The 23,202-nt window shown below is 45.1% G+C and overlaps 1 protein-coding gene and 1 long non-coding RNA gene across 12 annotated transcripts in view; one reads left to right on the top strand and one right to left on the bottom strand.

Annotated features, from left to right (window-relative positions):
* The window catches only part of tmco6 (transmembrane and coiled-coil domains 6), a 41,218-nt gene that overhangs the window by 4,758 nt on the left and 13,258 nt on the right, over window positions 1-23,202 (top strand). For 4 of the 11 annotated variants that reach the window (XM_078231767.1, XM_078231762.1, XM_078231765.1 and 1 more), the window contains exons 2-10: window positions 4,106-4,218; window positions 4,355-4,464; window positions 6,059-6,242; window positions 6,664-6,768; window positions 10,885-10,970; window positions 15,286-15,402; window positions 18,011-18,125; window positions 19,400-19,580; window positions 21,316-21,410. In XM_078231767.1, the coding sequence (XP_078087893.1) occupies window positions 4,106-4,218; window positions 4,355-4,464; window positions 6,059-6,242; window positions 6,664-6,768; window positions 10,885-10,970; window positions 15,286-15,402; window positions 18,011-18,125; window positions 19,400-19,580; window positions 21,316-21,410 (1,106 nt within the window). Of the gene's footprint in view, window positions 1-4,105; window positions 4,219-4,354; window positions 4,465-6,058; window positions 6,243-6,663; window positions 6,769-10,884; window positions 10,971-15,282; window positions 15,403-17,959; window positions 18,126-19,399; window positions 19,581-21,315; window positions 21,411-23,202 lie in introns of all 11 variants that reach the window. The other 7 variants (XM_078231759.1, XM_078231766.1, XM_078231763.1 and 4 more) reach the window with 3 other exon arrangements.
* On the bottom strand, window positions 3,015-21,366 carry LOC144505639 (uncharacterized). Its single transcript, XR_013499827.1, has 3 exons — window positions 21,311-21,366; window positions 17,014-17,089; window positions 3,015-3,166 (listed from the first exon to the last, which is right to left on the bottom strand). It is a non-coding gene; the product is annotated as an uncharacterized LOC144505639 (long non-coding RNA).

Below are 23,202 nucleotides of genomic sequence, written 5' to 3'. Positions count from 1 at the left end.
CCAGCATCTTGAAGAAACATAACATTGTCTTCGACGGTGAGCTGGGAAGCATGAAAGATATCTCTGTACAGCTGAGGATTAAGGAAGAAAGTCAAATGAGATGGCTAGGTCGGTGCCATACGCAATCAGACCCAAGATAGAGGCAGAATTAGAATGGCTGGTCAGAACTGAAGTCCTCGAACCTGTTAATGTGAGTGATTGGGCAACACCAATCGTACCCGTGATGAAAATAGATGGATCTGTGTGCATTTGTGGTTATTTTAAAGTCACTGTTAATCCTGTACTCTACAGAGCAGAGGGTCCTGCACATTGATGACTTATCCACCAGGTTGGCTGGCGGCCAACACTTCAGTAAAATTGACCTCTATCAAGCATATCTTCAAATGAATGTGGATCAGGATTCACAACAATTCCTGACAATTGTGACACACACAGGGTTATTTCGATACAAAAGATTCCCATTTGGCATTGCTTCTGCACCAGCCTTGTTCCAACGAGCTATGGATCATATTTTAAATGGATTAGACTGAGTCCAGTATAACCTGGATGACATCTTGGTTACTGGTAAGAGTGAGGAAGAACATCGCTGCAACCTAGATGCACATTCCAGAGATTAGAAGATTATGGATAAAGAGACCGGAAAGACAAAAGTGAATCTTTCCAATCTTCGATCGAATATCTTGGTAATATCATCGATTGCATAATTCACCTTCAAAAGTCAAAGCCATTATGGAGGCACCCACACCTCAAAATGTCAATCAACTTCGATCTTAGGGCAGGTGTTGGCCCAGTGGTATCGCTGGACTATTAATCCAGAAACTCAGTTAAGGTTCTAGGGATCCTGGTTCAAATCCCACCACAGCAGATGGTGGAATTTGAATTCAATTTAAAAAAATCTGGAATTAAGAATCTACTGATCACGAAACCATTGTTGATTGTTGGAAAAACCCAGCTGGTTCACTAATGTCCTTCAGGAAAGGAAATCTGCCATCCTTACCCAGTCTGGCCTACGTGACTCCAGAGCCACAGCAATGTGGTTGGCTCTCAGTTGTCCTCCAAGGGCAACTGGGGATGGGCAATAAATGCTGGCCAGTCAGTGATGCCCCATGAATGAATTAAAAAAATACTAATTTACTACGGAAACTTGTCTCTAGGTACTATTTTAACACCCTTACACAATTTACTGTGTCAAAATAGAAGTGGGTGGTGAGTAGAAGAAAGCCTTCATACAAGCCAAGGAGGCACTATTAAAGTTAGAAGTCCTGACTCATTTTGATTCAGATTTACCCCTGCAGCTGGCATAGAATGCATCACCTTGTTGGATTGGGGTGGTGGTTTTACACACACTGCCTGCAGGTGAGGAGAAACCAGTAGCCTTCGCGTTTAACACCTTGAATAAGACCAATAACAATTATGCGCAGATAGATGAAGAAGCCCGAGGAATTATTTTCAGAATAAAATGGTTCTACCAATTCCTGCGTAGCGGAAATCCACTTTATTGATGGACTGTTATCCACTAACAAGTTTTGGACTGCATGCCGGGATTCCATCACTGGCAGCGAGCAGGATGCAGAGGTGGGCATTGCTGTTGTCAGCACACACTACACGATCAAGTATCATCAGTCAGATCTTCATGGGAATGCAGATGGATCCTCCCGGTTACCCATACCAAATAGTTCATCGATAAGCATTTTCTACTTTGAGCAAGTATATAATACTCCTGCAACCAAGAAGCATACTAGAAATGATGGACTGCACCACTGTGGTGTTGTAAGGATGAAGGAGATAGGCCAAAGCTATTTTTGGCCACCAGGGATAGATGCTGAAATCGCGGAGAAGACGGGAATATGTTTGTCCTGTGCAAAAGGGCAAGACCTGCCGCGATTAGCACCATCACATGAGACGATGTAATATGGAGGAGGTATGCGGATCAACTTCTGGGGACAAGAACCAATCTGCCTGAGACAACCAACAGAAAGTCCAAATCCAGCTGTGCCAAGAGACAACCTAGACCGTCCCGAGAGTCTGACACTAACCAAATCAGGGGAAGCAGTACAGCACTTGAAAACCAGGCAACCTCCGAACATTATGTAGACTCCAGTTACGACAATCACAGATGGCGTCTAAACCAAGCCAAAGATGCAAGTGGTTGCAGCAAGCGCTAAAAAGCAGACACTTGAGCTTCGCAGGTAATGACGGCGTCCGAAACATCTGACATATTGAGTATTGTTCATTGTTTATGTTACTAATTTATTGTTACTGTTTATTGTGTCAGGAACATTTCGATTTAAAGGGGGAGGAAAATGTTGTGAATTCAAGGTGTTTCTAGGTGTTTCCTTACTAGAAGCCTTGCAGTGGAACAGGGGCACTTTGAGACTGATCATGGGATGGCTGTTTAGGGTATTATAACATAGCAGCCTGTAGTGCTCACGTCTTCTGGATAAAGCTCTTTGTGTGAATCTCTGAGGACTGTAGACTTCATTTTAAAACCACCACAGGCGTGATAGGCTGGTAGGTGGGCCGAGTTTCCTAGTGTTCGGCTGATCAAATCAAACAGCATTCGTTGAAACCCACGCTTGACAAACCTAAAATAAAATGGTTACAGTTAGATGTGATTCGGCGATTGGGCAGCACTTGGTGAACAATCCTGAGTGTGCTGAGCACTCCTCCAATAACCAATTTAAGATAATCAGCCATGTTTGTAATGTGGCTCATTTGTGCTGCTAAAAGCAACTTGCATTCTTATGCAAGGCCCCATTCTCTGCCAACGAAAGAAATATGTTCAAGCCTCATGCATTTTTGAATTGAGTTAAGGTGCTGGACCAGAACTCCACGTTACATTAGGAAGCCAGGCTACACAACAATTTTTCTCTTGGCATAAATGTGGGGGAAGGATACTTCCTTCCTGGAACAGTTCCACTGACAAAGTAGGGATCCTTTAGAGTGAAACAAACTTTATTTAATAACACAGTTTGAATATAACTCTAACAAATGAAGCAGCTTAACCAGAATGCTTAAGCTTCTGCCTTGGGTTCTGTCGACTCTCCATTTGCTGACCTTTGCCTCTTCTTTTCAACGTCATCCTGCTCCTCAGCTGGATGCTTCACTGCAAGTCCACCTGCATCACCTTCCTCCTCAGCACCCTCTTCCTCTTCACCATCTTCCTCTTAACAGTTGAACAATATTTAGAAATGAAAGGAAATAACTTTACTTTCTAGCTTATGACAGTTCCAGTTCCAAATTAGCCCTATTCATGCATAAAATCAAATCCATTTTTAAATACAGTTAGCAAACCCAGGCATACTTGCTTTAACAGTTAACAGTCTTGAAGCTTTCAGAGAGAGCTAGATTTCCAGAAGCAAAATCCTTCTAACTTGAACCAGGAGTCAGCTGCAACTAAATTACTTTCTGCAAAATTGTTTTTTTTCTGCTACACACCCAGGGCTGCACATAAACCACATCATCACATGACCCTGTCAATCAATCATCAGAAATTCCAGGGGAACTTAAGTAAACAAAAGTCCATGGACTCTACTTAACCACTTGCAAGGCTAAAATGAGTAATTATCCTTCTCTCCCAGCATCCGAGTTGCATTCCCACTGGACATACTGACTGCCTGTAGCGTAAAGCTGAATTTTGAAACATTCTCCTCCAACACAAAGAACCATATATATGTATATATATATATATAATATGTGTTCAATTACACCACCATCACCATGGAGACTTGAGGAGCCTATATCTCCCTGCTGTTTTCTCTTGGCAATGTCTCAGCCAATCAGAGTTGATCTGCCAACGAATCAGCATGTTTTTCTCCTGTATAAATTGTGATTTTTTAATTTGACGTTCTTTTTGCATTGTTTGCTTCTAAACTCTTGCTGTACTTTGTAGTTACCATCTATTTTTACTAATCTCTTCTATTTAAATACAATACACAATGTTTGCAGAAGTGCAAATGCTTCCCCTTGTATTGACGTCAGTAAGTTAAATAAACTTGTATAATTACTCTGCAAGCTTTCGATGTGACCCCAAGTTACTGTTTTTCTAAATTTCCTGCTAAATTCCTTCATGGCATACAGCTTAAACTCCCCTTTCTATGTGCAGCTCTGCGGAAAGCACGCAAGGAAAAGCAGCTGGTTAGCAAAAGATTGCCGAGGGGTCTGCAGGGCGATGGAGAAGAAATGGAGATCAGAGAGACTTCAGTCACTCAGGAGGAGGTGAGATGCAGTCGGTCCACTTGTCCATCTGACCCTGTGCCTGGGATGCATGTTCGGAGAGCGTGTTCAATCTGAAAGTGTAACTTGCTCATTAACATGTCCAATCTGACTTGCCTTGTGATCACAATTGCTGTAGGTTTTGCAGCTGTACCAGAGGATTCAGCATGGATCGGATGATCGTCTTGCTGCTTTACGCTCTCTACATCAAGTGCTCCAACTGAAGGAGGCGCAGCAGATGTTTGTCAGGTACCGGCTGTTCAGTGACATTTTTGCTTTCCTCAAACAGCCAGTTCACTTGCAGTGTCGCCTCATTGCAATTTCTCCATCTATTTCCTGGTCCCTTTTTCTTTTCAGTTTGTTCTCCTTATGGGCAAAGCAACATTTATTGCTCAGCCGAGTTGGACTGTGAAAGGCTGGTGAGCAAGTCATCTTCATACAACTGAGTGTTTTTGCTTCGCAAATTCAGGTCATCTTGACCCAGCCTCAGTGTGGGACTAGAGTGATGAGTAAGAATGGACCAAATCCTGGTGTCAAATTTCCTCCCCTGAAGGACATCAGGTTATCTTTTGAACAGCAACCTGGCAGGATTTGTGACCTCCCATTGCCAGCCCACTGCCCACCTGTGGGTTTATCAGTGAACCCTTCCGTCTAGGTTTAGGGAACTGTCTCATTGGTTCTGATAGCTGCCTATCAAGTGGAAGCAGAGCTGGGAGACTGAGTGGTTCAGTGGCTTAAACACTGCCTTTCGCTTCATGAATCTGAGATTCAAATCCAGCCCAGGCTCTTAAAGGCAGCCAGATCCCTTCGGTATATCATCCCTCCCGAACTCTAACTTCATACGACTCTTGAGGTCTCTACGCTCCTCCAATTCTCACCTCTTGTGTGTTTGCTTTGCATCATCTTTGGTCGTGCCTCAGCGCTGGAACCCCCTCCCTAAACGGCACGGTAGCACAGTGGTTAGCACTGCTGCTTCACAGCTCCAGGGACCTGGGTTCGATTCCCGGCTTGGGTCACTGTCTGTGTGGAGTTTGCACATTCTCCTCGTGTCTGCGTGGGTTTCCCCCGGGTGCTCCAGTTTTTTCCCACAGTCCAAAGATGTGCGGGTTAGGTTGTTTGGCCGTGCTAAAATTGCCCCTTAGTGTCCTGAGATGCGTAGGTTAGAGGGATTAGCGGGTAAATATGTAGGGATATGGGGGTAGGGCCTGGGTGGGATTGTGGTCGGTGCAGACTCGATGAGCCAAATGGCCTCTTTCTGCACTGTAGGGTTTCTATGATTTTCTATGATTCTAAACCTCTGCCCCTCCCTCTGTACCTTTCTCTTCCCCTTTTAAGATGCTTCTTAAAACCAACATCTTTGAACACGCTTTTGGTCACCTGTCCTAATTTGTCTATGTGGCTCAGTGTCAAATTTTGTTTGATAGGCACTTCTGTGAAGTGCCTTGGGACTTTTTAACTACGTTAAAACACTATCGAAATGCAAGTTGTTGTTATTGATGAGCTCAGAGCACAGAACTCCTATAATAGCACAGATTAGCACCAAATTGTTATCCCGGCTTCAGGTCTACTGGCTGCCCAGGGGTATAATCTAATTCTGGCTGAGTGAACTCCCTTTCGTTATCGGGAGAAACGGTGTTACACAGCTATGCCTGACCTGCAATAAGCAGTAATTAAGCTGGGCCATTGAAATGGGAAAGAACAGGATTCCTCTAACACTTGGCATCCTACCCCTGGTGGGCACTTAATCCATATCGAAGATCAGTGTAACTGTACAGTCTGTTAGCCTGCTAAACTGAAGGTTCTTTGAAAGTGGCAAACTCCATGTTGCTTTCTGCACGTGCAGGTTTGAAAATAGTATCCGTGTCCTCATCGGCCTCTTCACCAGCAACCTGGCATCAGTTCAGCTCAAGGCCGCACAGTGTTTGCTCGAACTCTCCCACTCGGATGATCCCAGCATCTCACTTGTCTGTTTACCGGCAACACCTTACCTTCTGACGTACCTCTCGGGCCAGAGCGCAAAGTTCACGGTGAGTTGTCGATTGCAGAACACTGTTACAGTACCTTCCGGTGTCAGCTGTGTCTCAGTGGGTGCTGTTCCTGTCTCCAAATCTGAATGTTGCAGGTTCAAGTCCCAGTAAAGAGCACAAATTGAGTTGTTGAATCGCGTACCCCTTCGGTTCTCTGTGTGCTAATTGCGGCTGTTATGGTTCTCCACGTTGATTCCCGCAATGCCTCATCAACATCACAACCTGGGCACATTTCATGGCGTGAGATGTGACCAATGCATAAACTGGGCACCCTGATAACTGGCTCGGTATTACATTGAGAATTGAATTTACCAAGTAACCCATCACAGAATTCACTTTTGGACTTTGAACTGATGTTTGCAAAGTACATTGGCGCTGTATGCCTCTGATAATAAACTTCTGTTATTTGGGGAACACTCAGGAGCTGTGTCTGTACATACTGGGGAACCTGGCAGCTGAGAATGAAGCAGTTCGGAATCAACTTCTGCTACAAGGTGTGATCCAAGCTCTGGCGATCTGTTTACAGGTGAGACATAATTGGCAAAATTACTCATTATCATAACTGCAAATGAAACCATTTATTCAGTACTGCACAACGTTATTATTTAGCCATGTATTTAAACTGGGCTCTATGAACCCGAGCAAGGGCGAGTGCTGATTGACCGTCTGATTTCAGACCCTGTGCAGCCTGTGTGCCTGACAAACTCCGCATTCTATATTTTTCTGTTTCTTTTCAGCATAGAATCCCTACAGTGCAGAAGGAGGCCATTCGGCCCATTGAGCCTGCACCAACAACAATCCCACCCAGGCCCTAGCCCCGTAACCCCACATATTTACCCCCCTCATCCCCTGACACTAAGGGGCAATTTATCATGGCCAATCTAACCCGCACATCTTTGTGGGAGGAAACCAGAGCACCCGGAGGAAACCCACGCAGACACGGGGAGAACGTGCAGACTCCACACAGATAGTGACCCAAGCCGGGAATCGAACCCAGGTCCCTGGAGCTGTGAGACAGCAGTGCTAACCACTGTGCCACCGTGCCGTCCTGCTCTTTGAAATATTGCTGTGGAATCTTTTATGACCATTTGAATGGGGAAAACTGGGCCTCTGTTTAATGTCTCATCCAACAGTGCATCACTTCCTGGGCGCTGCACTGGGTATGTCAGTGTCAGCTTAGATTTTGTGCTCTGGTCTCTGGAATGGGACTTGAACCCACAACTGAGGTGAGAAGCTTACAAGCTGTACTGCAGCTGACGCATCTGTTTTTTGGTTAAATGAGCAACTAGGGATCGTGCCCCTGCAGGAAGAGTCTCCCTTGTATTGGATTTAGACGTGCATTTGATAGCAACCTTGACTCTGAGCTATTGGTTGAGGGTTCAAACCCTACATTAGGCTTGACTGCATTATTTAGGCTGACGCTTCATGTGGTCCTGATCTGCGTACCCTCAGCTGAATGGCCGTGCAGCAATACAAAGGTTTCCACTCGGGCCATGTACAACGCAAACTCTTTAAGTTAACTCACACAAACATTTTGAAGGGTTATCATTAATCAATTGCTGATGCACTGCAAAAGAGTTGGAGGCACGTTGGTACTGTTGGGATGCTGCACTGTCAACTAGTTGAATAGGTTTTAAAGGGAATTGAATTCCTGTCAAATGTTAAACTGAGGCCCCACCTGCCCATTCAGGTGGATGTAAAAGATCCCATGTCACTATTTGAGGAGAGATCTCCAGATCTACTGGCCAAAGTTGAACTCCAAACCAACATGACTAAAAGTATATTTCTTTCATTTGTTGTTGTTGTGCAAAATAACGTGAAGTTGAATGGCAGTGCTGACTATTCAAAAGGCGAAATCTGCAGTGTAATCGGGTAACACTCGGCAGGTCAGGCAGCGTCTGTGGAAAGGGAAAGAGTTCATGTTTCAGGTCGGTGACCTTGCATCAGAACTGGAAAGCATTCGAGATGCAGCAGGGTTTTTCATAAGTCCAGAGGGAGGGAAAGGGGATGAGAGGAAGGACAAACAAAAGGAAAGATCTGTGATAGGGTGAATCGACAGTGTGGGAACGGTAATATAGTTCCAAGTCAGGGTGGTGTGTTGCTTGGAGGGGATGTATCAAGTGGCGGTGTTCCCATGCATCTGTTCTTGCCCTTCTAGATGGCAGAGGTCACGGATTTGGAAAGTACTATTGAAGGAACATTTGCCTCATTCCCATCTCCTTTTGCCTTGCTCCGTCATCCCTTTCTGTCATTTAATCTCTTGTACCTTCCATCCTGCCTTAACCTTCTATTTTATTATTCTTCTCCCCTTCCTCCCAGCCCCTGTACTTGCATTAAACTCATTACCGCTAACATTTGTCAGTGGCTATATTTTAAAAGTAATTCACTGGCTGTAAAGCACTTCAAGTTGTGAATAATTCTTGTCACAAATGTGAGGTCTATAGGATTATATTTTAGGACAATATCTTTTAGTTCATAAGGTTATCCTAGTTTGGAACTGTTTCACTACATGTAGGTTAAATGAAAGGATTCATGTGACCTATGCTGGAGTCTCTGACAGTGAATCTGGGCAATTTAGTTGTGAGATCAGAAGAAAATTCGCATTGTGTTATTGGAGAGGAGGTGCCAAATGTTAACATCCAGAGACAATGAGAGCTCACTCTACAATCAAGAGACCCTCAGTCTCCTAAAACCCAGCGAGGTGTTATCGGTGTTAAGTCATAAATAGCTGTGCTGGAACTGATCCATTTTCTGAGATGAAAGGCAGTGGTAATTTGAGATAGCTGATTATCATTTCTACTTGGGTACATGGGAACTCCACCACCTGCAAGTTCCCCTCAAAGCCATACACCGTCCTGATTTGGAAATATATCAGCCGTTCCTTCGCTGTTGCTGGGTCAAAATCCTGGAATTACCTCCCTAACAGCACTGTGGGTGCACCTACACCACAGGGACTGCAGTGGGTCAAGAAGGCAGCTCACCATCACCTTCTGAAGGGAAATTCAGGATGGGCAGTAAATGTTGGTCTAGCCAGCGATGCCCATGTTCAGTGAACAAATAAAAGTAAAAAGACAAGTTTTTTTTAAAGTTTATTTATTAGTGTCACAAGTAGGCTTACATTAACACTGCAATGAAGCTACTGTGAAAAGTTACTGTGCGAGGCAGCACGGTGGCACAGTGGTTTGCACTGCTGGCTCAAAGTGCCAGGGACCCGGGTTTGATTCCCGGCTTGGGTCAATGTCTGTGCGGAATCTGTACGTTCTCCCCGTGTCTGTGTAGGTTTCCTCCGGGTGCTCCGGTTTCCTCAAAGTCCGAAAGATGTGCTGGTTAGGTGCATTGGCCATGCTAAATTCTCCCTCAGTGTACTCGAACAGGCGCTGGAGTGTAGCAACCGGGGGATTTTCACAAAAGTTGGGTCGAGCGGAGGTGTAAATGGGAATAGCAGAATTGTCAACACGGGTGGCACGGTAGTTAGCACTGCTGCCTCACAGCACCAGGGACCCAGGTTGAATTCCAGCCTTGGGTCACTGTCTATGCAGAGTTTGCACATTCTCCCTGTATCTGCGTGGGTTTCCTCCGGGTGCTCTGGTTTCCTCTCACGGTCCAATGATGTGCGAGTTATACTAAATTGACGCTGGTGTCAGGGGGATTAGCATTTGCTAACTTGATTTAGGCTGTCTGTCTAGTGGCAAATGATAAAATGAGATGCAAGGCACCAACTGCACAAAAGTGTTTTTGCGGCTGAACTGCCTCTGACATATGCAGGAAGAGTTCCCCCAGTGTTGTTGCACAGGTAAATGCAGCATTTTGCAGTTGGATTAAAGACTTCCCTATAAACCCACAGATATCACAGGCAGAGGGAGAGTTGCCGTTTTGGTCTTGATTGACCTGCAGATGACTGCAATCGGGGAAGCAAGAAGGTAGATGTTGGCCAGGCCTGCACCTTAAGCAGAGAAAATGCTGACTATTGTTCACCAAGCAGAACGCAGGAAGGAGTTTGCGCTCAGTTTGAAAATCTAGTTTGTGAGGAGATAAAGTAAGACTGGAGGATTTGCCTGGCAGAAGCAAGAGAGAGAATTCCCAGGAACACATTCATGAGTTCAGGGGGGCGGGGGGGGGGGGGGGGGGGGTACAGAAGTAATCTATTGGGAACAACAAAACATTTTGGATCGGTTCCTGGACAATGAATGCCTACTTGAGAGACAGCGTAACGTAACAAAATTGGGGTTTAAAAGTAGAAAGGGGCAAGTTATGTTCTGTTTTAAAGTATAATTTAACTATAAAAAGATAATAGTGTTTAATTAGTAGTGTTTTGTCCTTAGTTATTGATACAGTAAAAGTTTTAAAATGTAAAATCTTGGTATGTTCTTTCAACTAATAACCAGAAGTGTGAATTTCTCTTCAAACTGCTATGGGTCTCTACAGAGATTGTAACGCTCCATATGAATGAAAGTGCTTTTTCCTCCTTTTAATCCTCTATGCTTTGGTGTTTCACTCATCCTTCAAAATATTATTAAAAATTAATGTCTAACTGCGCTTGCTTTCTGTCTTCAACCTTTCTGCGTGCCTGGTGCCTTGGGCCATTTCTTCTGAGAGCCAGTATGTAAATGTAACGTGTAAAACTATTGTCTGTCTCTTTCAGTCACCTCATGGGGCTGTGGTGGAGGCTGCAGCCTATTCACTGTCACAAATGCTGCAGGCCAAGGAAGCAGGAGAGAAAATCATCCCGTAAGTTAACTCCTAGGCAGGACCAGCGCGTGTATGAGCTCAGAGTTAATGCATGTCTCTTCCACCCTGAAAAGTCCAGCAGAGTTTCATAACATTTGGGCAGCACAGTGCATACGGGCGCCAGGGACCTAGGTTCAATTCCAGCTTTGGATGTCTGTCTGTGCGGAGCCTGCACATTCTCCCCGTGCCTGTGTGGGTTTCCTCCCAGATGCTCCGGTTTCCTCCCACACTCCAAAGATGTGGGGGTTAGTTTGATTGGCCATGATAAATTGCCCCTTAATGTCAGGGGGAGTGGGAGGGTAAATACATGGGGTTATGGGGATAGGGCCTGAGTGGGATTGTTGCCAGTGCAGGCTCGATGGGACAAATGGCCGCCTCCTGCACTGTTGGGATCCTGCGGCGCGGTGGCACAGTGGTTAGCACTGCTGCTTCACAGCTCCAGGGACCTGGGTTCGATTCCCGGCTTGGGTCACTGTCTGTGTGGAGTTTGCATGTTCTCCTCTTGTCTGCGTGGGTTTCCTCTGGGTGCTCCAGTTTCCTCCCACAGTCCAAAGATGTGCGGGTTAGGTTGATTGGCCATGCTAAAATTGCCCTTAGTGTCCTGGGATGCGTAGGTTAGAGGGATTAGTGGGTAAATATGTAGGGATATGGGGGTAGGGTCTGGGTGGGATTGTGGTTGGTGCAGACTTGATGGGCCGAATGGCCTCTTTCTGCACTGCAGGGATTCTATGATTTTATAGCACAGAACCAGGTCATTTGGCCCAACTGGTCTCTGCTAGTATTTTTGTACCACATGAGTCTCCTCCCACCCTCCCGTCACTTGTCCAGTTTTCCTTCACCTGCACCTATACTGTTCCACATGCTGCCCTTCTCCAGCTGCCATCACCAGGTGAAATTAAACCCGGAGCATTCCGGGATAAATCCTGTTTTCCTGAAAACACGGTCGTGATTAAGGCAATAAATCAATACCAAGTCTCCCAACTCAGAATTCTGTGACCAATCTCTTTACTTCCGTGCACTGTCTCTCATTTATGTTCTAGTTTACACTGTCATGCGCTTGCTTTCCTTTGTCACTTGTGCCACTGTACCCGTCTCTAATTTGTTCCCAATAGCATGAACTCTTGCTCTTTAATGTGGGAACAACTGTCCATCGCGTAGTATGATGAGATGCCGGACAAAAGCACAATAGGCAAATTAAGAGCTTGTGGAGATGGGGTTAATATTTTAGCATGGATAGAGGATTAGTTAATGGATAGAAAACGAAGAGTGGGCATTAGCAGGGCTTTTCAAGTTGGCAGGCAGTGACTAGTGGAGTGCCACAAGGATTAGTGCTTTGGCATCAGCTATTTGCAACTATATTAATGACTTCGATGAGAAAACAGAGAGTAATGTATCATAGTTGTTGATAGTAAGCTATGGGGAAAGGTAAGCTGTAGGGAGTTCAAAGGCTACAAAGAGATATAGACATGTAAGGTGAGTGGGCAACAAGATGGCAGATGGAATATAATATAGTGAATGGTTTATTCACTTTGGTCGTAAGAATAGGGAAGCAGCATATTTTTTAAAAGGTGAGAAATTTGTACGTGTTGATGTTCAAAGAGGCTTGGGTGTGCCTGTACAAGGAGCGCTGAAAGCTAGCATGCAGGTGCAGAAAGCAAGTTGGAAGGCGAATGATATGTTGGCCTTCGTTGCAAGAGAATTGGAGTACAGAAATAAAGAAGTCTTGCTATAGTCGTATGGGGTTTTGAGTGGCATTGAGCTAATAGATATTGCAAGCCCAAATCTGGAGCATTGTGCAATACACCAATTCTATAAATCTGGTTGTTTGTGGTTTAACGACTGGTAAAAACAGGTATGAAAACTGCTGGATTGTTAACAGAAACCTGGTTGGTTTTTTTGCTCATGATCTTCAGGAAGTATAAGTAAAACCTGGGCTGCATTTTATCTTATTTTTTTCTTTTTATTTGTACCGGCTGGTCTTGTGCATTTTTACTTTTCGACTGGCTTAAAATTTTTAAAGTTTATTTATTAGTATCACAAGTAGGCTTAAATTAACACTGCAATGAAGTTACTGTGAAAATCCCCTACTCGCCACACTCCGCTGCCTGTTCAGGTACACTGAGGGAGAATTTAGCACGGCCAATGCATCTAACCAGCACGTCTTTCGGGCTGTGGGAGGAAACCGGAGCACCCGGAGGAAACCCATGCAGACACGGGGAGAACATGCAGACTCCGCACAGTGACCTGAGCCGGGAAGCGAATCTGGGTTCCTGGCGCTGTGAGGCAGCAGTGCTAACTACCGTGCCACCCCTAACTGTTGTTAGGGATCAGATCAGAAACTTCAATGTATTTTGTGGAGTTAGCCTAGACCCCAACTTTTACTTTCGATTTTGGCATTAGGGTGAGCAGAAGGTGTTTCACTCCAGGTATGATTCAATTGATCCACGAGACAGGTTTTATTAAAACAAACTTCATTTAAGAACACAGTTAGAATATAACAATGAATTAGCATAACTTTTAGCAATTAAAATACTTAAACATGACAAAGTATAATTTTTAGCAGCTATCCATCTCTAGAATCCCCATAGACATGAATCTAAAAAAAGATATGTTCACATGGATGCTAGATTTCCAGCCTTTTAACACCTCTGGACAGAGATCCAGACAGACACCTGTCTTCTGACTCTCATATAGCAACCTCCAGAGAAAGATCCACCCCCCAACAGCAGAATCTCAGAGAAAGAGATTTATTTCCTGGCAGATTCTGGTCTCCAACTCCAGAGAGGCACTGCTCTCTAATAACTCCAAGCAGCATTTGATTTGATTTTTCTGTATAAGCCTGGCTTCAGCCAGTCACCTGATATTATTGTTAATTTACCTATTCAAGACCTACTCTGCAAAACCCCAGGGGAAAACACTAAAAACAGCAGAACACCATTTATTTAGATTAAACAAACATTATAGCAATTAGGAACAATTATGCTGCTGCATCGACAATACAGGGCTGCCAGATATAAACTCAGCGGCACAGGTAATTAAACAAAAAACTGCTTAAACAGATCCAGCAAAAGAAACATGGCAAGCAGAGTCCTTAAAGGCACAGTATCGTCATGCTATCTGCTAGTTTTATCAATTTTATCTTTTCCCCTCGCTGTCTGACCACCTCAATTTTCTGTTGAGCAGTTTTCAGGTCATTCGGCCATGTAACTCCTGATTAGAATTTGTCTTGTTTCTCTTCCTACCTGTCCCTTTCCTTTTTCAAGTGGTCATTTGCAGTGACAGCCATAGGGTGTCAACTGTGGCTCAGTGGGCTGTTCTCTCTGGCCTCTGAATTAGAGGACAGTGGGGCTCGTCTAGATACTTAAGCAAAGCATCTAGGCTGAGACTCCGAATGCAGTGCCGAGGGAGGGCTGCACTGTTGGAGCTGCTGTGATTCCGGTGAGCACAGTGGACCTGTCTGCCCTCCCCCTCCTCTGCCACCCCTCAGTGGTGGAGGGCTTCGTGTTCCCTGGGTCCAGAGGCACCCGTCAGACTCACTGTTTGACTTCAATTCAGGTTAGATATCAGTGTCTGCAGGAACACAAAGGGGGAAAGGAGTTCTCCCCTGTTTCCCATTCATTATTTATTCCTCGGGCATGATTATTGAGATAGTTGATCTTCTCAAAATCCACGTGGGAGCTTGCTGTGCCCAAACAGCTGTGCTCCTGACAGCACAACAGAGATTACACTTCAACCAAAACCTATTCCATTGGCTGTAACCTTCTGAGGCCATGAAAAGTGCCAGACAAGTTTGTTTAATCATCTTTTAAATCTTCAGTTCTGTTGGAGAATGCAGAGTAGAAACTTTAGCAGGTCATTTCCCTTTACAAATGCTGACTGACTTGTTGGGAATTCTTTCGCCCCTTCTCTTTCTTATTTCAGGTTTTTAAGCATTTTCAGTTTTGTTTTGCTTCTCGGTTGGAAGGAGTTTGTGTCATTTAGTTGCGATGCTGATTTCCTGTCACTAGAGGGTGATGGTGCACTGCGTGATGCACTATTTACAGAATAGTTAAAGAGCTGGAACAACAAACAGACCATTTGTTTTGTTAAAACAACTCGCCTGCCTCCCCCTGCTGCGCCTCTGCCCCTCGTCATGCCCGCTCTGCCCCTGTATCCACAAACCTATCTAAAATGCAATCGGCCTCTGTGACTTCCGGAGGTCATGAAAGGCACTATGTAAATGCAGGCTCATTCTGTTGGACGCTGTCCTGGGAGCTGTGGATTCACAGTCTCCTCATCTTTCCATTGCTAACCAATGTATTTGTTTTCTCAGCAGTGCTGTTCTGGAAGCCAATCTGACTCCACATTTGATCCGTTTGTTGGACCTGGATTCTGAGTTTGGGATGCAGACGGCTGTGGAGTGTGCCTGGTGCCTGCATTACATCGTGAGTAGGTAAAAAGCCAATAGTCGTTTCCCCCTGGGTCGCACTCCCTCGTTTCGCACCCCATTGCACTCCCTGTCCTAGTTACCCAGTATACTGGTACCCCTGCTGACTTCGATTCTCAATAACAGCACATGGATTCTTCGACATCTTATTGGTGTAAAGTTCACATCAAAGCTCGCTATTCTAATCCCAGTTCTCCACACACCCCACTCCCATCTTTTAATATTTTTCAAATGTGTGCTAAAATGTAATTTTTAAAATAATAATCTTGGGACATGGGTGTCACCAGCAAGGCTTGTAATTTGCCCAAACGATGTTGTTCTGTACAGCTCAATAACTTGCTGGGCTCCTTCAGAGAGGGCGTAAGTGTCGACTATGTTGTTGTGAGTCCCATCTAGATCCAGGCGGGTAAGGATGGCAGGAATTCTATGAGAGCTGCACAGGCACAGGCACTGACGGCCACGTTCTTCTTTTCAGAATTTTAAAAAACTGAATTGAAATTCTCAAAATTCTGATGTTGGGATTTGAACACAAATTGTCTGGATTAATATTCCATGAATCTGGTTTTCTCCTCCAAACGTGTGTCTGTACAACACAGGCGCACTCATATCCTTTGAATTCAATCCATAGATTCTTGTGTTGTTCTTGTGCTGGTCACCCTATTATAGAAAGGATATTATTAAACTAGAAAGAGTGCAGAAAAGATTTACTTAGGATGCGACCGGGACTTGATGGTTTGAGTTATAAGGAGAGGCTGGATAGGCTTTTTTCCCTGGAGCGTAGGAGGCTGGGGGGTGATCTTATAGAGGTCTATAAAATAATGAGGGGCACAGATCAGCTAGATAGTCATTATCTTTTCCCAAAGGTAGAGGAGTCTAAATCTAGAGGGCATAGGTTTAAGGTGAGAGGGGGGAGATACAAAAGGGTCCAGAGGGGCAATTTTTTCACACACCGGGCGAGTGTCTGGAATGAGCTGCCAGGGGTAGTAGTAAAGGCGGGTACAATTTTGTCTTTTAAAAAACATTTGGACAGTCACATGGGTAAGATGAGTACAGAAGGATATGGACCAAACGCGGGCAGTTGGGACTAGCTTAGTGGTTTCAAAAAAAAAAGGGACGGCATGGACAAGTTGGGCCAAAGGGCCTGTTTCCATGCTGTAGATCTCTGCCTATGAACCATTTATCTTTTGGGTGAGAAAAATCATATTCTTCTTATCCTGAGTTCATGTTTTATCGCTTGCCTACTGGTCAGTGAAGAGAATCTTTATTATTAAGCCCTTTATAATTTTCTATGCTCCTGTTAAATTCCTGCTAAAATCACAGGTCATTGAACTTGCCGTGCTCCAGCCAGTTCTTTGAAAGAGCTATCTACTTGGCCCCGGCTAACCATTTTCTGCAAATGGAGCAAAAATATTTTTGTTATCTCCCTCACCACAACAATGCCCTTCCATCCCTGGTACCATGATAGTAAATTGATATCATTATCATGTCTAATAAACAATACCCAATCTGCCCACACAACTCTTAATTGTGGCTTATCCAAGTTTTGTAAAATGCATTGTCACAATCGACATTCAGTGTGCCGGATGTAAAACCCGGATTCTCGTTTGGTTTTCCTACCCTGAATCCTGTTTATAAAGATCCTTGTGCTCATAGCCCTGGCTGCAGGAGTGTCCAAGCTGGGTGGATGGGTAATCTGAAATCCAAGGGGAGGCAATGGTTTAGTGATATTATCGCAACACTATTAATCCAGAAATTTAGCAGATGTTCTGGGGACCCGGATTCGAATCCCGCAGGAGATGGCGGAATTTGAATTCAATAAAAAATATCTGGAATTAAGAATCTACTGATAACCATGAAACCATTGTTGATTGTTGGAAAAACCTATCTGGTTCAGTAATGTCCTTTTAGGGAAGGAAATCTGCCGCCCTTACATGGTCTGGCCTACATGTGACTCCAGAGCCACAGCAATGTGGTTGACTCTCAACTGCCCTCCAAGGGCAATTAGGGATGGGCAATAGATGCTGGCCCAGCCAGCGACACCCATGAATTAATAAAAGAAAATGACTGAGGTCTGAAGTGATGAGTGGAGCAGCGGCGATTCCTGCACTGCACTAACCCTGATTTGTAAATGATAGCCTTTTACTAATTGATCCCACACTGCTTTGGTCTTTACCTGTTCTTCCCTCTAACCCTTTCTGCTTTGGGTAATTTTGTACGGTTGCGTTCACACTGTGGGTTCAGCCGTGGTTAAAGCACTGAACCTTCGGTTCGAAGACTCAAAAGTGACTCCATCAACCAAGAGAGTTTCTTCTCTTTACACTTAGGGCCTTGACTCCAGATTCAAACTGCATTTGCACTATAACTGGAACCCAAAGTCAAACCATGCAGTGTAAGTGTTGCAATTGTACTGGGGTGTGTGGTCGAAGAGGTTTCTCCAACTGCATATAACCAGTTCTGCTGGAAGGCCTGTGTTTCCTCCTGTTCACTCTGCATGATTGCTGCCCTGTTACCCGCACGTGCTCTGCATTCTGAGAGCTGGTCTTCCATTTACTTTGTCTTTAAGGAAACCGCAAGAGGGTCGGTTAATCAAAACAGTCTGTTGTCTCTCTTGCAGTGGTGTAAACTGTGAGTGCATGATCTCCCAGAACCTCATACGCCAAGCTGTAATACTGCTGATTGCACTGGGCAAAGCCATTGAGTCAGGAATAACAACAGATGGTGTGGAATTGGTAAGTAGAGCTGGGAGATCATTAACTTATCCCCTCGTGTCGCTAGCTGTTCAGTGCTGGGAAAATGTCCGTGTACAACAGAAAGAAAAGAGGAAAGACTCAAATCATCTATTTCACGACCTCCCATAGCAGCCCAGTGAAAAACTGTTGTTTTTTCTTGTGTAATCACAGCGAAGTCCCTCGGTTGGGAGCACTGTCGCTTCTTAATCAGAAGGTTGTGGGTTCAAATCCCATTCTAGGACTTGAACCCAAAAATCAAGGTGGATACTCTAGTGCAGTACTGCTACATTTCCAACATTGCAATAGTGACTACATTTTGAAGCTATTTAATAGGCTATAAGGTGCTTTGGGATGCCCGATAGTTGTTTAAAATGCTACATAAAAGCAAGTCTGTCTTACACTGTTGTAAATTTTTAACACAGTAAGAAGTCTCACGACACCAGGTTAAAGTCCAACAGGTTTCTCTGGAATCGCGAGCATGCGGAGGGCTGCTCCTTCACCTGATTTACTCACAGCAAGTTCCCACACGCAGCAGTGTGATAATAACCAGATCATCTCTTAGTGTTGGTGTTGGTTGAAGGGTAGATTTCCACCTGGACTTTGGGGGGGGGTGGGGGGGGGGGGGGGGGTGCAACGATGACTCGGAATGGAAGAGGACCTCGCACCCAAACAATCCCACTTCATCAGTCATGGAAACTGACGCTTTCTATGCGCTGAGAAAACTATTTAGACTGTGGCTTACGACCCTGCGGAAATGAGATTTTGGGGTTGTGATTTCTGAAGCAGTAATCACTACCTTGGAGCTCAGACTGATTTCCCAGAGTGCTGCGAGACCCCTGTAAATCACTGGGGGTTTTATTTTGTTGAAGGGTTTGGCCTAATGGACTGCTCCCCAAGGTCCAATTGCTGCTGTAAAAAAAAGCCTGTAAAAAGATGTCTTTTTATTAGCCCCCCCGGTCCCCTCCCCCGCCACGATGGGGAGATGGGCACACTCAACTACTTCCTGTTCCCCCAGTCAACAACTGAAGGCTCTCCCACCACCATACACACCCCCCCCCCCCCCCCTTCCCCCAGCCAGCTCAACAGATATTGTACCCTCCAATTTTCACCCAGGAAGTCTTTTGGAGTCACAGTGGGGAAAATGTGTTTTGATAAGCGCTGATTTAGACAAAGCAGAATTCAACCATCCATTTCAGCTGATTTTAAAATCATCCCCACAATTGCAGAACATCTCTCAAATTCTAAATCTCGCGTTTCTCTTCCTGCTACTTCAGCTGATCTACCCTGTGGCTCGTTGCTTGGGAAACCTGATTGTGAGCAATGGACCAGCCCGGTCCAAAGTCCAGCCGCATGCCAGCGATGTGCTGCGGGCACTGAGCACGTTCACCAGCCGGTTTCTGCAGTCACGTCCGTTTGTGACTCGGGAATGCCTCTGGCTTCTCAACAACCTCACCGGTGAGTCTTAGCCTGTGTCAGAATAATTAACAGAAGCTGCATTAACTATAAACAGGGAAACATTCCTACCAGCAACATTGTACTGGTGGAGAAGGAGAGAGAATCAGAGTTAACGTTTCAGGTTGATGACTTTTTGTCAGAATTGATATTTCTCTCTGCCGATGCTGCCAAACTGTGCTGCATTTATGGAACATTCTGGTTTTGTTTTTAGACTTCCAGCATTGTGTGTATTTTACTTCCGTTCTGCGCCCTTGTGTAATGTATCGTCCTTGAGTTTGGTGAATTCCACATCGCTGTAATTGGGTGAAATTTTTATCTTCGTACATGCAAACCTAGAACCCTCGAGTCTTTTCAGCTATTCAGTCAGATGTCGGACCCAGGTCTTGTTAGAGATGAGAGACTTCAGTTATGAGAAGAGATTGGAAAAAGTTACGACTGTTCTCTGTGAAATATAGAAGGTTAAGGGGTAACAAGGAGATGTTCAAGATGATAGATTGTGATAGAGTAGATAGCGTCAAATGTTTCCCTTTGGCGAATTGGTTGATTACCAACAGTCATAGATTTAAAATCACTGGCAAAGACTTAACGGGCAGAAATGTACCTACATGAAAAGGTGGTCGAAGCTCATTCCATTAATAATTTTAATAGGGAATTGGACCTGAGGATAAAGGACTTTATAAAGTTATCCACGAAAAGACGGACATACTGGACATTCTCTTTTCCACCTTCTTCCATAAGGAAAAAGATACAAAAGTCTGAGGTCACGTACCAACCAACTCAAGAGCTTCTTCCCTGCTGTTGTCAGACTTTTGAACGGACCTACCTCGTACTAAGGTGATCTTTCTCTACACCCGAGCTATGACTGTAACACTACATTCTGCACCCTTTCTTTTCCTTCTCTATGAACTATATGCTTTGTCTGCATAGCGCGCAATGCAATGCTGTTCATTCTATACCAATACTGCTGTTCTTGAGTCGGTTGGTACGTGACTTCAGACTTTTGTATATTTTCCCCTGACATTAGAAGGTGGAAGAGAGAATGTCCGGGTTGTGCGGGGTCCTTAATTATGCTACCTGGTTTTTCGAGGCGACGGGAAGTGTAGACAGAGTCAATGGTTGGGAGGTTTGCGTGATGGACTGGGCGATGTAGTTTCTTGCGGCCTTGCTCAGAGCAGGAACCATACCAAGCTGTGATGTGCCCAGAAAGGATGCTTTCTACAGTGCATCTGTAAAAGTTGGTGAGAGTCGTAGCAGACAGGCCAAATTTCCTTAGCCTCCCGAGAAAGTAGAGAAGTTGATGGGCTTTCTTAACTATAGCGTCAGTGTGGAGGGACCAGGGCAGGTTGTTGGTGTTGATGTTGGACACCTAGAAGCTTAAAGCTCTTGACCATTTCCACTTCACCCTGTTGACGTAGACAGGGGCATGTCCTCCACTATGCTTCCTGAAGCCGATGACTATCTCCTTCGTTTTTCTGACATTGAGGGAGAGATTATTGGCGTTGCACCAGTCCACCAGATTCTCTCTCTCTTGTATTCCGTCTCATTGTTTGAGATCAGACCCACAGCAGCCTGTTCATCCTTTCCTGCTAAGTGTAGCCTTTCAATTCTGGTGTTGTGTCTCAATTTCATTCTAAATTCTGTTGCAAGTGTGCACCATGTGATAGGAAAAGCCTACAGAATGTTTGTTTGTGTGTCTGTACGTGTGTATTTTTAATGACAATGTTACTCACTGTAGCTGGTGATGAACAATTCTGCTCGGCCATCTTCCACCTTAATCTGGTTCCAGTGTTCCTCCAGCTGATCCCTTTCTCTGGTGGGATAAATACTCTGGTAAGTTTGCACCTTGTTGTATATTTGAATTTGCCTGACACTGCAAATTATATATTCTGGTTTCCAAATCCTTCCATGCTCTCACGCCTCCCAATCTCCTTACAGCCATCCATGATGGGTGGCACAGCGGTTAGCACTGCTGCCTCCAGCACCAGGGACCCGGGTTCGATTCCCAGCTTGGACCACTGTCTGTGTGGAGTCTGCAAGTTCCCCTGGGGCCTGCATGGGTTTCCTCCGGGTGCTCCGATTTCCTCGCACAGTCCAAAAGACGTGCTGGTTAAGATGCATTGGCCATGCTAAATTGCCCCTCAGTGTACCCGAACAGGCGCCGCAGTGTGGCGACTAGGGGATTTTCACAGTAATTTCATTGCAGTGTTAATGTAAGCCTACTTGTGACGCCAATAAATAAACTTCTCAGATGCCTGCGCTCTTCCAATTCTGGATCCTTGCACATTCCTGAATTTCATTACTTAACCAGTGGGCTAAACTCTGAAATCCTTTCCTAAACCTCCTCTCGCCTCAACACCTCTCTCGCCAGCTTTCGACCACCCAAACTAGTGTGACTTGGCATCACATTCTGCCTGGTAACTACTGCAGCGTGCTGTCTAAAGGCAAGTTGTTGTTGTACATTTGTATATATTAGAAGGGGGCAAGAAAAGATCTTTTGGCCAATCAACACCCACTCCTTTAGTAGCCTAACTCTCCCAGGCTCTTCTCCAATTGCATTTTGATCTTTCCTATCTTTACGTGGACACTATAAGAGAGAAATAGACCAATTAGCCCAAGCTATAAATCCAGCAGGGAACTCAGGAGAAACTCCTCCACTCAGAGAGTGGTCAGAATAGTCGTGATAAGGTGGACACAGACATGTTTCCGGTGGTCGGGGGATCAATAACACGCGGCCACAGTCTCATTTAAAGTTTATTTATTTGTCACAAGCAAGTCTTATATTAACGCTGCAATGAAGTTACTGTGAAATTTCCCTAGTCGCCACACTCCGGCACCTGTTCAGGTCAATGCACCCAACCAGCATGTCTTCCAGAATGTGGGAAGAAACTGGAGCACCCGGAGGAAACCCACGCAGACAGTGACCCGAGCCGGGAATCAAACCCAGGTCCCTGGCGTTGTGAGGCAGCAGTGCTAACCACTGTGCCACTGTGCTGCCCCTGAGATGAGAATTCTTTTTCACTCAAACAGCGTTGTGAATCTTTGGAATTCTCTATCCCAGAGTTGTGGATGCTTCATTGTTGAATATGTTTAAGGCTGGGATTGACAGATTTTTGGTATCTCGGGGAATTAAGGGATATGGGGAGCAGAAGCCTGAGATCAGCCATGATCATGTTGAATGGTGGAGCAGGCTCGATGGACCATGTGGCCCACTCCTGCTTCTACGTTTTTACATTCTTTAAAGGTGTAAATCACTATTCATGGAGTGGTTGAGATGACTGGCATGGTGCGTTAAAGTGGAGCTGAATAAGTCTATGAATGAGAAAATAATAGGATACTCAGAGGGGAGATGAAGGAGGGATGGGTGGAGGCTCATGTGGAGCACCGTGGGCGGCACGGTGGCACAGTGGTCAGCATTGCTGCCTCAGGCTCCAGGGACCCGGGTTCAATTCCCAGCTTGGGTCACTGTCTGTCTGGAGTTTGCACATTCTTCACGTGTCTGTGTGGGTTTCCTCCGGGTGCTCCGGTTTCCTCCCACAGTCCAAAGATGTGCCGGTTAGGTGCATTGGCCATGCTAAATGGCCCCTTAGTGTCAGGGGACTATTCAGGGTAAATGCATAGGATT

Source organism: Mustelus asterias, chromosome 16, assembly GCF_964213995.1.
Source record: "Mustelus asterias chromosome 16, sMusAst1.hap1.1, whole genome shotgun sequence".
Classification (NCBI taxonomy): domain Eukaryota; kingdom Metazoa; phylum Chordata; class Chondrichthyes; order Carcharhiniformes; family Triakidae; genus Mustelus; species Mustelus asterias.
This window is presented reverse-complemented; position numbering and strand designations above follow the sequence as displayed.